The sequence below is a fragment of the Cnephaeus nilssonii genome, assembly GCF_951640355.1.
Source record: "Cnephaeus nilssonii genome assembly, chromosome: 14".
Classification (NCBI taxonomy): domain Eukaryota; kingdom Metazoa; phylum Chordata; class Mammalia; order Chiroptera; family Vespertilionidae; genus Cnephaeus; species Cnephaeus nilssonii.
The window spans coordinates 46,393,121-46,407,019 of record NC_137085.1 but is presented as its reverse complement, the minus strand read 5'-3'; the positions used below and the strand labels follow the sequence as shown (position 1 = coordinate 46,407,019).

The following is a 13,899-nucleotide window of genomic DNA, read 5'->3' as shown; positions in this document are numbered from 1 at the left end:
CACACACACACACACACACACACACACACACACACACACACACTGAGTGGCCAAATTATTATGCATTCAGAGATCATAATAATCTGGCCACTCAGTGTCAATCCTATGCCCAGAACACAGTCCATGGCTTGGAGGGCAGGTGAGAGAAGGCCGAAGTCAACTTAAGAGACAGGAAAGACGAAGGTCGTCTTCCCTTTTCTATGCCAGGTTAGGGAGCTCGTATTTTATTCTACAGGCAATGAGGGGGGCAGACTGATAAAACAGGTTCCTCAGAGAAGCATCCATCAGACCATCAAACCTCAGAGGGAAGGCAGGGGAGGGCGGGGGTAAGGGGGAGAGATCAACCAAAGGACTTGTATGCATGCATATAAGCCTCACCAATGGACACAGACACCAGGGGGGTGAGGGCATGAGTGAGGAGGTGGGGGGGGGGCAATGAGGGGATAAGGACACATATGTAATACCTTAATCAATACAGAAAAAAATCGGAAAAAAAAAGAGAAAAAATAAATAAATAAAGTGGAGCCTACAGCTCTGCAATAAAAGGAGGAAAGATTAAAATGTTCATTTTTTTCCTTTTAAATGTCACCACTTTATAATGTTCTATTTTGCCGACTGTTTCATTACAATTTCCTTTTAATATTAGAGCCACGCAAAGAGCTGTGTAGACCACGGGTGTGGGGGACGACCAGGGTGCTGGGCACGCAGAGGGGGGAGGAGCACAGGGTTCCGAGGAGAGGGGTGTTTCCTGGCGGGATCTGGTGGCTGACTGGCTTGGCAACAAGGACAGAGGGAATGCTGTCTCTTGCTTGGGTTTCTGGGTGAGTGCTGATGCCATGAGGGAGGCAGGAAGGGCGGACAAGCAGCCAGCTGGAGGGGCCAGTGTGGTCAGCTCAGTCTGGGGCAGAGTGCGGGTGACAGGTGTGGAGCCCAGGAGTGAGCCGGAGCTGGGGGCGGGGATTCGGGAGGGAGAAGAGGTCAGAGCGGGGAGACCTGGAGCCCTGGCGCCCCGTGGCTGGAGCCCAGTGGTGACTTCTGACAGCAGTGATTCAAGCCGAATGTGGGCACGAAGTCGGCCTCCTGCCTCCAAATTTTCCAAAAGAAAATTCCTAAAGCCTAATTTAGGTCATGACACGCATCTGCCAGGAAGGACACTCGTGAGAGAGACTCACTCAATGATCTGCTTAGCGTCCTTCTCGGAGACTTCTTCACTGTTTGGATCCAGAAGTATTTTCTCTTCCGTTTCCTGCCGACTGGACTCTTCCTCCTCATCCTGGGAAGAAACAAAGATTCCATCCTGACAAGTGAATCTCTATGGTTGGCATTTTCCAAAAAGAGACTACAGAGTGCTCAACTTCACAAATGAAGTAAATAAAATGAAAGGAAGAAGAAGATCTAACACCTCCCTCTACCGGGCAATACACCCCATTCCATTGCTGTTGAAATCATTCAGTGAGAGAAGGAAGGCGACCCTCAGAGGAGCCCCTAGCACCTCTGCTCCTAAGAACAAAACCGTAAAAATCATCCAGAGAGAGGGACAGGTTTCACTGCATGGTTACCTAAGAGTCCTGTACCCACGTCTCACTAACTTAGCCACATTCTACATCCGTCTCTCCGCGGCCCGGCTCTAGACATGTTCGCCCTGTCCTGCTCCTCAGACTGTCCTCTCAGATAGGCCAGCGGGCTTTGATGGCCCCGGGCGTTTGCAGTTCGGGCTGGGGCTGGTAATCACATGGCTTTCTGTGGTACTTCACACCGCGCATTTCTGAATATTTTGATGGAAAACTGTCCATAACTCGCCAAAGGATTCATCCTCGCCCCACCTTGCCATGGTGCACTATGTTCCGCTGTGCTGTTTGAAAGCTTCACTAAATATTCACTGTGCCCACCACTAACCACTGGTGTGGGAGACGAACTCTTTCCCGATAATCCAATAGAATTTCCTTTAAAAGTGGATTTAAAGAGAACGATGCTTTTCCATAATTCTCAAGTAAAAAAAAAAAAAAGACACAATATTAGTTCTGAAAATCAGACCTATGACGACGGATGATTGAGAACAGGGGGTAAGCAGGAATCAGCACCACTCCTCATTTTCCAGGCGAGAAGTGAAGTGCTGAGAGGGGACAGGACTTGCCACGAGTGGGTGGCAGGCCCCAGATGGCGAGTTCACTCTATTCCTGGCTATCGGGGCTGCCTGCAGCTGGCAGTCTGGGCTGGTGTGCGTGGGCTAAAGGGTCCACTTTATCTCGTCTCTGTCCCTCCCTGGCTCTCTGAATGAGAAGGCTCTTCCAACGGATCATTTATGGGCCCAGGTATCCAAGCCAACAAGAAACATTTTTAAGACTGATTTTATAAGCTTCAAATATACCAGAGAAAGAATAGCCTACAAAAAAAAAAAATAGCATGGCTCTAAAATACTTGCTTTTTAATAGCATGCTTTTGTAAAAATATATAACTTTTATTTTTCCTCTTTGCAAAGTGTCCACAGTAGGTTAATTTAGAAAACCTAGGTCCACACAATAGAAGGAAATAACGAATGTCTTAAAACCCCAGTGAGCTCTTCGGGAAGGCAGCTTTGCCCAGTCTGTGGCATCTGTGCCGTGGCCACTCCGAACCAGGATTCCTCGACACGGGCAAAAATCACATTCAGGGACCACACATTAACAACAGAGATGAAGGAGATAGGAGTATTTTTAAAATCTATTTGTAATTATTAAGCATTTCATAATCAATCTAAAAATTCCTTTCTTATTTTATAATCCTATGAAAAGCATACAAGATTCCTATTTTAGGTTCTGGATATACTGAGTATTCCTTCCAAGAGACTGAAAAATGTGCTTCTCTTTTTGGTAACAAGTATATCCAAGGACTTCAAACAAGAATCACTTTAAAGGGAAATCAAGGGGATCAATACAGTCATTAAATCAAGCCCAAGTTGCCCTTTTCGTCTAAGTTCCCAGACTTTCCATTTCAAATAGATGCTAAGGCCCGAAGAACTTCAGAAATGTTGAGGCAGCGAACCCTCAGAGTGAACCACTTGGAGGCATGGAAGTGACTTTCCCAAAGTGATCTATCTTCAGTTCTCCCCAAAAGACGGTTCTGCCCCTTCTGATTTAATGACGGCTTCTCTTTCTTGGTTCCAAATGAATTTAGAATTCACCAAGTCTCCCCATTGGTCAGGAGCCCCCAAGAGGTCACTGCACGGCGAGGCGTGCCCCCTCAAAGCTTTGGCAAGCCCTCAGCCCCAGTCATTACCCAAGGCCAACGCTGAAAGCAGGAATACAGAAGGACACGGGTGCTTCCCTCAGAAACTTTCAAACCAATGAACTCAGACGCACATACGTACCTCCTCCTCATAATCAGAATCACTCTCTTCGCTGTCGGACCTGGGGGCAACTTCGTAACTACAGGGAAAGAGGGGTGGGGAAGGAGACAGGGCTTAGTTCTGTGAATTATAAGACAAAATATGCATGCATGACTTAACTAGCATGTTCAGTGTACACGTGACAAACGCAGGTACCACCTTTAACCACTTCAGCACAGGTTGTGTTGCTTTAGGTCCAAGGTGTTACAAGGACCACAAAAATTGAAAGAGCCAAAGAACGCCAATAATTCCGCTTTAACGCTCACCCAGGATTCATTTCCAACCAGGCGTCCAGCTGACTTGCTTTGGGTGCTTCTGGTCCAAACAGGACCTTGCCGGTTTCTGTGTGAGTTACTTTGACAGGAAGGTCACTCATCTGACTGCTCTCGTCTATCGGCTAGAAAGGAGAGAAAAAAACAAAAACACGTCACCACTTGGTGTTCTCCCAGTTCTGCGTGGGGCATCTCTCAGCCTTCTGGCTGCCAGCATCTGAAACCTTGTTTTGTGATTGGAAATGTCACCAGCACAAGACCTCAGCTCCCCCAAATGGATGCACTCACCATGGCTCTGAATTGGGAGCTAGAAGTTCAAGGTAGTAGGGCCCAACAGGCACACTGGCGGGAGGGCAGACCCCAGAGGCGGCAGAACCAGGACGGCGGTCCTGGCTGAGCCAAGCTCCTGCCTGCTCCCGTGTCGGCCACGTCCTCACTGACCATTGAATGTATAATACCAGGTGTAGCGTCCAGCCCGGCTCTCCAGGCTTCCTGGAGATCTGATGAATTACCCAATATCCTGTTAATAACATTCCCTTGTTACTCAAATCAGGCAGAGCTGATTTTTGTCATTTGCAACGGAGAACCTCAACCCCCAAAGAATAACACCCCCCCCCCCCTCAGATAACGACTATGGCAAACTTATGGTTTCAGAGAGAATGGGAAAAGAAAAAAGTATGTAACTTGTTATCATCTCATTACTGGCCGGTTTGGCTTAGCAGAACCAGTGTCCTTGATCCAAAACCAAACCACCAGGTAACCAGACCAACCACTGGTACCTGGGCGTGTGATAAAGCCGGAAGCTCCGCTCATCTGAAATCTGCAGAATAGACCAAGACTGAGCGGAAGTTCATTATCAGACTCTCAATGAAAAATGGCTTGCTCCAAAAATTAAGCGAATAAGTGTTATTGCAGAGGCTGTGCTTAACCTCCTTCAGAGAATCCACTGTTGTATGAGGCCTGAGGATGGAGTGGTCCTCCCCGAGGGACTGTTACGGATGGGAGGGGATTGTGCTTCCCGGACAGGCCCCAGGCAAGGTGTCTGTTTGGAAACGCCTGACCTGTGGGTCTTTCCAGTTATCGATCTCCGTAAGAGTTACAAAGCCCAAGGTTTAGACTACTCATTCATTCCAAACATTTTCTTATAAATTACTCTTATTTGGAGTTAAATAAAAATGACAGGAAAAATAGTATACTCTAGGTTACTGTCTAAATCTAATAGAAAATGAACCTCCCCTCTTTTCCCTCAAAGTGCTGTCAGAATAAGACACAATACATCAGCAATTATCCACAAACATAACCTTTGAGAAAAGGAAAGGCTCGCCCTAGACTATCACTGTTTCTCTTCCTTTATGTGTGCTAAGGCCGTGGTCGTGAGCACCATTACTTCATATGCCAAGATGCCACTTCTTCCTCATTAACGTAAAAGATCACCGGTATGCTCGCACGATCAAAAAGGAAATCTACCATTTACTATCATCTCCCATGGAAAAATCGTACTCTGGGATCTTAGACTGTTACAACACAACTTATCCCATTGCTTCTGATGTCATGCCCCAAAGAAAACTGGGGTTCCCCGCAGGCTGGAATGACATCTTTGGCAGAAGCACTGAATGAGTGGCACGTTAGTGTAACAGGAAACTTATTTCAAAACAACCCGAGCAAGATGTCCACTTCGCCAACTGCAGCAGAAAGAGCACGCATGTGCTGAGATTGAAAGAAGAAGAAAAAAAGGTGTATGTCACAGGCCCTAGATCAGTAGGTAATTTCCCCAAGAGGTAGTAAGAGATAAAGTGCCCTCACTGTAACATGTTAAATCTCTCCCCAGTGCTTGTTAATCACAGACGGATGTGAGGCCAGCTTAGGTCAGGCTGGGCTTTTACAAATGAGAGTGTTTCTAAGTGCTCTAATATATAGTATTCTTCCCCCTTAACAGCCCACGGAGAGTTTCTCACACATCAGACATTTATCCCGTCCTTTCTTTCCTAGTGATGGATTACCGTGGGTAAGCAACATTTACTGTTCAAGGGGTTTCTGCATAGACGGGTGGTTTCAACCTTTCTACTGCATCCAGGCTGTTCACATTCACAATACAGCTCACGTGCAGTGATTCTAGAACAGGAAGAGGCAACCCTCCACCCACCCCAGACCTCCGAGCAGGTTTATCCGAATCTGCGAGAGGAGGAGGCGGCTTGAAGCAAGCTCCCTCCGCACCCTGCTCCGGGAGTATGCCTCCTCGTGTGAATCACTGGCAGGGAACTTGGAGTTTTCAGAGGGGAAAAAAAATCCAATAAATGAATAACTGTATTCTCATGATTCAGGAGACTATTGGAAATACTAGAAAAGATTTAGGAATATGCTGATGAACTGACAAATAGAAGCTACATTGTAAGCCTACAGAAGATGTCAAAAAAGTTAGTTAACAAGCCCAGCCGGCGTGGCTCAGTGGTTGAGCATCGACCTATGAACCAGGAGGTCATGGTTTGATTTCCGGTCAGGACACATGCCCGGCTTGCAGGCTCGATCCCCAGTGTGGGGCCTGCAGGAGGCAGCCGATAATGATTCACTTTCATCATGGATGCTTCTATCTCTCTATCCCTCCCTGAAATCAATAAAAAATATACTTTTTAAAAAATAAGTTAACCAAATATGTAAATTGTTTGGCTTATGAAGTTTTATAATTTCAAATTAGTAATGAACTAAGGAAACTGGGTCACAGTTTATGCTTCTGTATCATTTACTGGGCAAATGTAATTATAGAATCACTTAAGATTTTACACATTCTGTGTATTCCAAAACATATGCTTATAGGTGCACAGAAAATTCTCAAAGGGTACACAAGGAACTTAACATCAGTTGATGGGTAGTCTGAGAAGGAAGTAGATTACTTTTCAGTGTTTCCCTTTTATACTGTGTTAATAGACTACTCTTCTTTACTTAAAGATGAATAGCTGAATAAAAACAAAATTAGTATACACAGACAGTGATATGTATGGTAAGGCATGGCAGGGACCCACTGAGTAGAACACAGTAGAAATGGATGCAAAGTCCCTTACCTCTCCATCTGGTCCCAGGGCAGACTCTCCTCCCTCTGCATTCTCTTCGGCCTTCTGTAAAACGACAATGTGTCACATGTTATGGGGCAGCCCAGAGGATGGGGACAGGAAGGGCTTCACGGTAACTCTGGGGTGTGTAACAGCACTGCATTACTACTCACCCTCACCGAGCGAAACTTAATATTCGTGCCTTTTACTTTTAATTTATCTTTATTGCTCAAAGTATGACAGATGTCCCCTTTGTGGTGTGTGTGTGTGTGTGTGTGTGTGTGTGTGTGTGTGTGTGTTTTCCCATTGATCCCCTCCACCCTATACCCACAGCACCCAAGCCTTCACCACACTACTATCTGTGTCCATGGGGTGATGCCTTTTATTTTTACTTGTTTTCACTGTCTAAGACAAAGTGTGTATTTTATTAGCAACTTGCAGAGTGTTCTTGAAAGCCAGGTGTGATTCAAGGCCAGCACACTAGAGATTTGTGGATTCTGTCTTCTAGGATCCAAAGAGCTTAAGGCATTGGCAGTGCTGAGAGCGAGAGTGAAAAAGGGAGCGAGAAAGGGAGAGGCCAGAGGCTGCAATGTTCTCGGGTCTGGCACTGGGAAGACACATCCTGATGCAGACAGCAAAACTTTCCTATTTCTTTAGCGGGTTTTCTGAAAATGTCCATTGAGAATAAACTCTGAACCACTCTTGAGTCATAAAAATACAAAATGATATAAAATTCTGTGAGTTCTCCAAATGTTTTTCATTCTACATAATGGGCTTTCATAATAGAAAGTATTTACACAGTGGGTATAGGGGAAAATTCGAAGCAGGTACTGTGATCTCATGAAAAATTCTGTCATCCACCGTTTCTTAAATATTCCAATATCTTAGTCCATTAACCTCTAAGAGCCTCAGAGACAGCCTACATGGAAAGCTAAGATAATGCCACATTTTGTACATTCCCAAGAGAGTCTCATCTGTAATATACACAAACTAGTCTAAAATGTCTTCCATACGTAACGACTTCTTTAACAAGTGAAATCCTGCACATCACCTTTATAGAATACTTATTTTAAAGTTATTGCTGGAAAGCTATACTACTTCAGGGTAGTATAATGAGAAGGAAAAAAAAAACTTCGGTCATTTGCTTTATCAAGACATTTAAGAAAATAAGCTTTCCTCCCCTGGACCCTGTAGTTAATTAAAAATATATATTGATACAGAATCAATATTAACTACATTTTGTTTACTTATATAATACATATTTGCTTTCCATGTAAGTAACTCAATTGTCTCTTGACAAAACAGCTTTTATAGAAAATGTTTAATGTCCAAAATTCAGCCTTTTGGCCATACTGAAGAAATGCAGTTTCCATAAATGTTTGAAAATTCTGAAGTTCTCTTATAACTTTCTTGGATGTAGGTGCGTATGCTAAAGCACAAGGCACCAAAGACAGAAAACAAAACGCTGCCCTTTGGTTATGATTTCCCAAGAATTTAAGTTTCTATTCACGCCACCCCAAAGGGAAAATGTTTACAAGCTCAAATGAAATGATCAGTATCGAAAAGCACCAGGCCCTGTGTCTAGGCTGGGAGTACAGAGAGAACAATAGCAGAAAAGACTCAGAACAGAAACCATCCCTACCACCAACCCTTGGAGCTTTCACTTCTGCAGTTCTCGGGCACAGTATTCAGGCAACTGTTTTAATTAGTGGGAGAAAGTCAATTAATCCCACCATTCTTTCCATACAAATCAGAAATGAGCTACCAATTTGACCAACAAAGGAAATCAAATGAGATAATGAATAAGCCAATTTCCAATAGCTAGCTAGTGGAACTGGATCACCATTTCAATGAATAGCACCTTAAAAAGCTTGAAGGACCATAAATAATAAAATCAAAACTACTCCAAAGGATACTTTTCTATGAATATGCTGGAGACCAGTAAGGGTGTTATCTCAAAAGTGCTTCATAATCAGACCCTTCCATTACTTAAAATCCTCTAAATTGACTTCAAAACTAATTCCACTAGGTATCAAATTTGAGAAGCAATGTAATACTACATGTAAGAAACTTGGTTCTGGAATTAGACGACCTGCACTTGAATCCCAGCTGTGTCACTTAGTGCAAGAGCCTTTCACTGTGTGACCTTGAGCAAACCTTGCTTGTCTTGGTCCCCATCTCCTCCCTCCCTTTTTTAAATTATGGGCAGTAACAGTCCCTGTTACCACATATGGCTTCTGCAGGACTGGATCACTATTTCAATACATACAATTCAATGTCACATATAACACATACTGTGAGCATTAATCTCTAAATGTATGAGATTCAACGGTAGTCAGAGGGCTATTCTCATATGTCTACCTAAGACTGCTACAGCACTGTCTGAAAACTGCTTCATAAGATTACAGGATTAGGGGTTTCGGTCTGCTTTGTTCACTTATGTATGCCCACACCTACCAGAGTACCTGTATTTAAAGGGCACTGAATAAATATTTGGTGAATGAATGAATGAATGCAAGCAAGCAACAAGAACAATGCATATGATCAGTGAGCTATTATTATCACTGTAATTAGGTGCCAATATATTTGCAAGTCAAAAGGGTTAAGAACACAGACACAATTCCTCATTGAACTGGCGCTCTATGAGACTTCTCTTTGCATGCCCTGTATTTTCACCCAATTCTGCTACGTTGTTATATGAGTGGAAGCCAGGTGGCAGTCTACTCTATGGCAAGAGATGTCAAGTTCTCCCATCATGCTTTGGATTCTTTCAGTATGAAGGTTTCTGGTTGGTGTGCTTTCATAAATCCATGTTCTCACATCAAACTGGTATTTTATTCCCTCTACCCCTCAAGAAAAACACACACAACACTTCCCGTTTTTGGGTTCAAGGTGAACTCCAAACAGACTGTGCTATCGTTTGAGCTAACTTTGGACAGTCTCTAAGCACCCGGTGAAATGGCTGCTAGTGCCTGAGGGATTTTCACATACAGTAATTTGGATCATGTGACTGCAAACACATTCTATCAGTATCACTGACCTGAGCTTACTTCCACGGATTAAAAACAAAACACTGGCGTTCACCCATTAATTAGGACTAAGGGAACTTTGCACTACCTTCTTCCTACCTGCGAAAAATTTGGAACTAATTATGCTCATGGAGGTAGAAAGAAGTGTAATTAACCTAGTCCTGAGAGGGGATATAAGACAAATTACTCTTAACTAGAAGACAATTTGGGTTCCTAATTCCAAAGGCCAATGTCAATTCATTCCTTCCATCTAGAAATGTTCAGGAACAAAGCTATGTGCATGGCTACCCATCTTCCTTGCAGAAGCTACATAAAATAATCAGCGATGGGGCCAAGGAGGGAAAGAAATTCCTCCTTTAAACATGAAAATCCTGTTTAAGTTGAACTTAAGAATATAGACTGCAATGGGGCACTTCATTTAGATTACCACAACACAGGCCACAAACAGCCTCATTTTGGAAACAAACAGCTTTATACCAAATAATTTACAAACTATATCACAAAGTGAATTTCTTTTAGCCCCAGAAGGTGTTGTTATAATATGCTGAAACAACATTCAAATGTGCTGGCCTCTTAAAGACTCGTTCTGTTTCAGTGGAAACCTAAGCTTTCAGAAATTCACAGGGTTATTTTTATTATTGTCCCTTAAGTGGACCACTGAGCATTCAGATAGGGGATCAGGCAATAATAAAATACCCAAGAATATCAAATTAGCAGGCAATTGCACATTGCTTTGGTTGTACCTTGCAGAGAAAACCAATTCTAACATTTTGACTCAAATAACTGGTCGATCCAGTTAAGCAGGACTTGGATCCAAACTTCTGCTTTCACCCATTCCGACACTGAACTAATCAAATCTAATCACCGTGGCACTGTGCTCACCTATCTTTACAACAGTCGCTGCACTCAATGCCCAGAATTACCTAAGATCCTCTCTTTTACCTACAAAAATGTCCTTGTAGGGAAAAGCTGCAATAAACTATGTCATCTTTGGGGAAAAATATAAGACATAAAAGAATTGAGAAGAACTGCAGAGTAACCTGAATTTAAGACAAATGTCGAAACAACATTACTAGTTTGGATTTGATGCTCTTCCTACCAAACATTACACCAAGAGGCTTTACTGATTTTTGGATATCTAAAGAAGAAAAAAAACGCATTTCCTATCACTACACTGAGCCTGGCCGGTATGGCTCAGTGATTGAGCATTGACCTATGAACCAAGAGATCCCGGTTCAATTACCGGTCAGGGGACCTGCCAGGGTTTCAGGCTCAACCACCAGTCAGGGGCCATACAAGAGGCAGCCGATCAATGATTCTCTCTCACCACTGATGTTTCTATCTCTAGCTCTCCCTCACCCTTCCTCTCTGAAATTGATTATATAATATATATAGCTGGAAAGGTTCCCCCTCCAAAACATCCCAGTCCTGATTTTACTTATAATTGTGGTTGATGAAAGAGAGAGAGAAAAAAAAGAAGTTTCGGAAAGAAAGGGAAACACCACAACAAGAAAGATCTGGCCCAGAGTTCTGTCCCCCAGGGATTCTCTGAGGTGTTCCCGTTAGTGTTGTGGGCTTCAGGAAATGTCACAAATAAGTAACAGGGGCATAGTTCTGCTAGTATACACCCCATTGAAAGATTTTAAAAAAATATTTTTATTGATTTCAGAGAGGAAGGGAATGGGAGAGAGATAGAAACATCAATGATGAGAGAGAATCATTGATCGGCTGCCTCCTGCACGCTCACCCAGAATCAAGCCCGCAACCGGGGCATGGGCCCTGACAGGGAATCGAACTGCGACTCCTGGTTCACGGTTGGCACTCAACCACGGAGCCACGCCTGCAGGGCCCATTGAAAGATTTGAAAGACGGAATTAAATATTTATTTCCAGCCTGAAGGCCACAACTCGGGAAGCTGAATCCATAAAATGCCTAGACTTCTAAGCAGGAGGTTCGGGGTCACAGGTTCCTAACCACAGCTTCAGGAAAAATACACCCTAAAACCTTGCAAGAAATGCCTTATTGTCACCAAAAACCACTCTAAATCAGAGGCCATATAATTACAAATTCTCTTTGTAGGAGCTGGGGAGGGATAAGCAGAATCCACCCAAATTAATAAATCCTCCTTTCTCACTGTAGGCCTCATTAGTGTAAGAACCTGTCATTATCCTAAAAGGCAATATTTGATTTATCCTCGACTAGGAAAAAAAAAATGGTGGCTATTTATTTACTCAACATCACAGAGAATATACAGTAAGGGGGAAAAGAATTTCTTTTCAAAACCATACAACCACATTTCAATAACCATGATCCTGCATTTACACCACAAAATGGCTTGATAAAATAACTAAGATTTACTGAGTACTTACGATGTGTCAGGAAACACAGAAAATGCTTTAGAGAGACTTTCCCATTCACTCCTAACCAATCACCTTCTGATAGATCAAGAGACTGAAGTACTAGATAATAGATCTTTTCATGAAATACCCAGTAAGGAATAAGAGCAAATTAGTCTGATATGTTTTCTTATGCAGCTATGGATTTAAAAGATTGTGTGCTAACGTGATTTGGAGAGTGGTCCAATTTTCTAATTTAACCTGTTCAATCCTATATTTGTATAAACCCCTGTGGCTTCATCTAGCCCCCTCCCCGCCTTTATCCTGTAGTCAGTCACTCAGCAGATGTTAGAGAACAGGCGTGGCAAAGGTCAGAGGCCTCAAGGTCCCGCTAAGTGCACATAACAGTGCCTTCATCCCGCCCCCCTGCAGAGATATTTCAATGCTTTAACAATTATTATTCCTCCTCTAACTCTTAAGCAGATATATACAGTCTACTTATTTTTCTTCCAGTTCAAGGGCATTAATGGAAGACCAGGCTGAGAAGAAGTTTCAGAATGATTTATAAATATGTACTTCATAGAAATGGCTCTAGTGGCGAGAAGAGGAAATTAAACAAGGTCATGGCAGGTTAAAGGAACCCCACTCTATTATTCACTAACAACAAGTAAACACAATGTACTCCTAATGGGGAAAAACAAAGGTCTTTTCTGTTACACTGGGGCTATTTAAAAAAAATTATACACTGAGTTTAACACAAAGTAAAAAGTAACCCTTTTACCATCTATATAATAAAAACCCAGTGGTCGTAACGCCATAATGACCCAAGACTGGTCACCAGAAGGTGCATTGATGGGTCCCGCGGCGCCGGCGGGACTTGATGCTGGATCCCGCGGCGCCAGCAGGACTTGACGCCGGGTCCCGCAGCACGCCAGGTCTGGGTCTCGTGCGATTTCACGCGCTGGGCCTCTAGTTACATTATAAGGTCAATCATACTCAACTCTAATAGCATAGCTCTTGGGGTTACCTTAGGTGTCTTACAAATGCTGCTACCAGCTCGATGCTATTAGTTCACTGGGTAAGAAAGGGTTTTCTCCAAACCAAGATTTATTGATGCCTTTCCTAATTAAAAAAATGCAGTGAGGTTCAGCATGTCAGTCCTATGGGAAAATGCCGAAAGGGAAAGCACAGAATTTTTAAGCTTCCATATGCAGTTTCCTTTCAGACAGAGAAACTGCAAGTAACTCTCCATCGTTGTTGACTCTAATGGAGGAAAGAACCACAGACAATACACAGTGTCAAACTACCAGCTTCTGAAAGCACCCGCTTTCTCTGCACTAGCAGAGGTGCATCTGGAATTGGGTAACTCACTCTGAACTCAGTCTCAAAGCCCCATGAAAGACAGAGCTTTCTCCCATTTCTGCCAGCAAGATGGCCCAGGAAGGTTATCCTTAGTCCTGCTGAGAGCAGAGAGGGCCCAAATGCTAGGCATCCTGATAGCACAGCAGGGAAGAGGTAAAGGGCTATTCATCAAGTGATAAGTCTGCATCTTCGGCCATGTGAGATCATCAATGGGAGGTGCCCGGAGATAGCACAAGGCAGGCTGCAGGTGCTTGGCTATTATTATTCGTTTGCCAGGAAGTCAGGAAATTATTGACTGGCATTATTCCTTCACATCATTCATCTCAGATTATAATTATATATTTAGATGCATATTTGATTAATGTCTGTCTGTCTGTCTCTTTCTCTCTCTCTGATTAAATTGAGAGGGCAAGAGTGCTTTCCTCACCATTACATTCTCCCTCTCCCAGCATCCAACGCACTGCATCTCCACCACAGTAAGTGTTCAGGTAA

The 13,899-nt window shown here is 43.3% G+C and overlaps 1 protein-coding gene across 6 annotated transcripts in view; it reads right to left on the bottom strand.

The window, feature by feature from the left end:
- Nucleotides 1–13,899, bottom strand: part of SMARCA2 (SWI/SNF related BAF chromatin remodeling complex subunit ATPase 2) — a 167,805-nt gene that overhangs the window by 106,292 nt on the left and 47,614 nt on the right. For all 6 annotated transcript variants that reach the window (XM_079791124.1, XM_079791129.1, XM_079791127.1 and 3 more), the window contains exons 10-13: nucleotides 6,693–6,746; nucleotides 3,631–3,761; nucleotides 3,347–3,404; nucleotides 1,173–1,273 (exon numbers count right to left, since the gene is read on the bottom strand). In XM_079791124.1, the coding sequence (XP_079647250.1) occupies nucleotides 1,173–1,273; nucleotides 3,347–3,404; nucleotides 3,631–3,761; nucleotides 6,693–6,746 (344 nt within the window). The remainder of the gene's footprint in view (nucleotides 1–1,172; nucleotides 1,274–3,346; nucleotides 3,405–3,630; nucleotides 3,762–6,692; nucleotides 6,747–13,899) is intronic.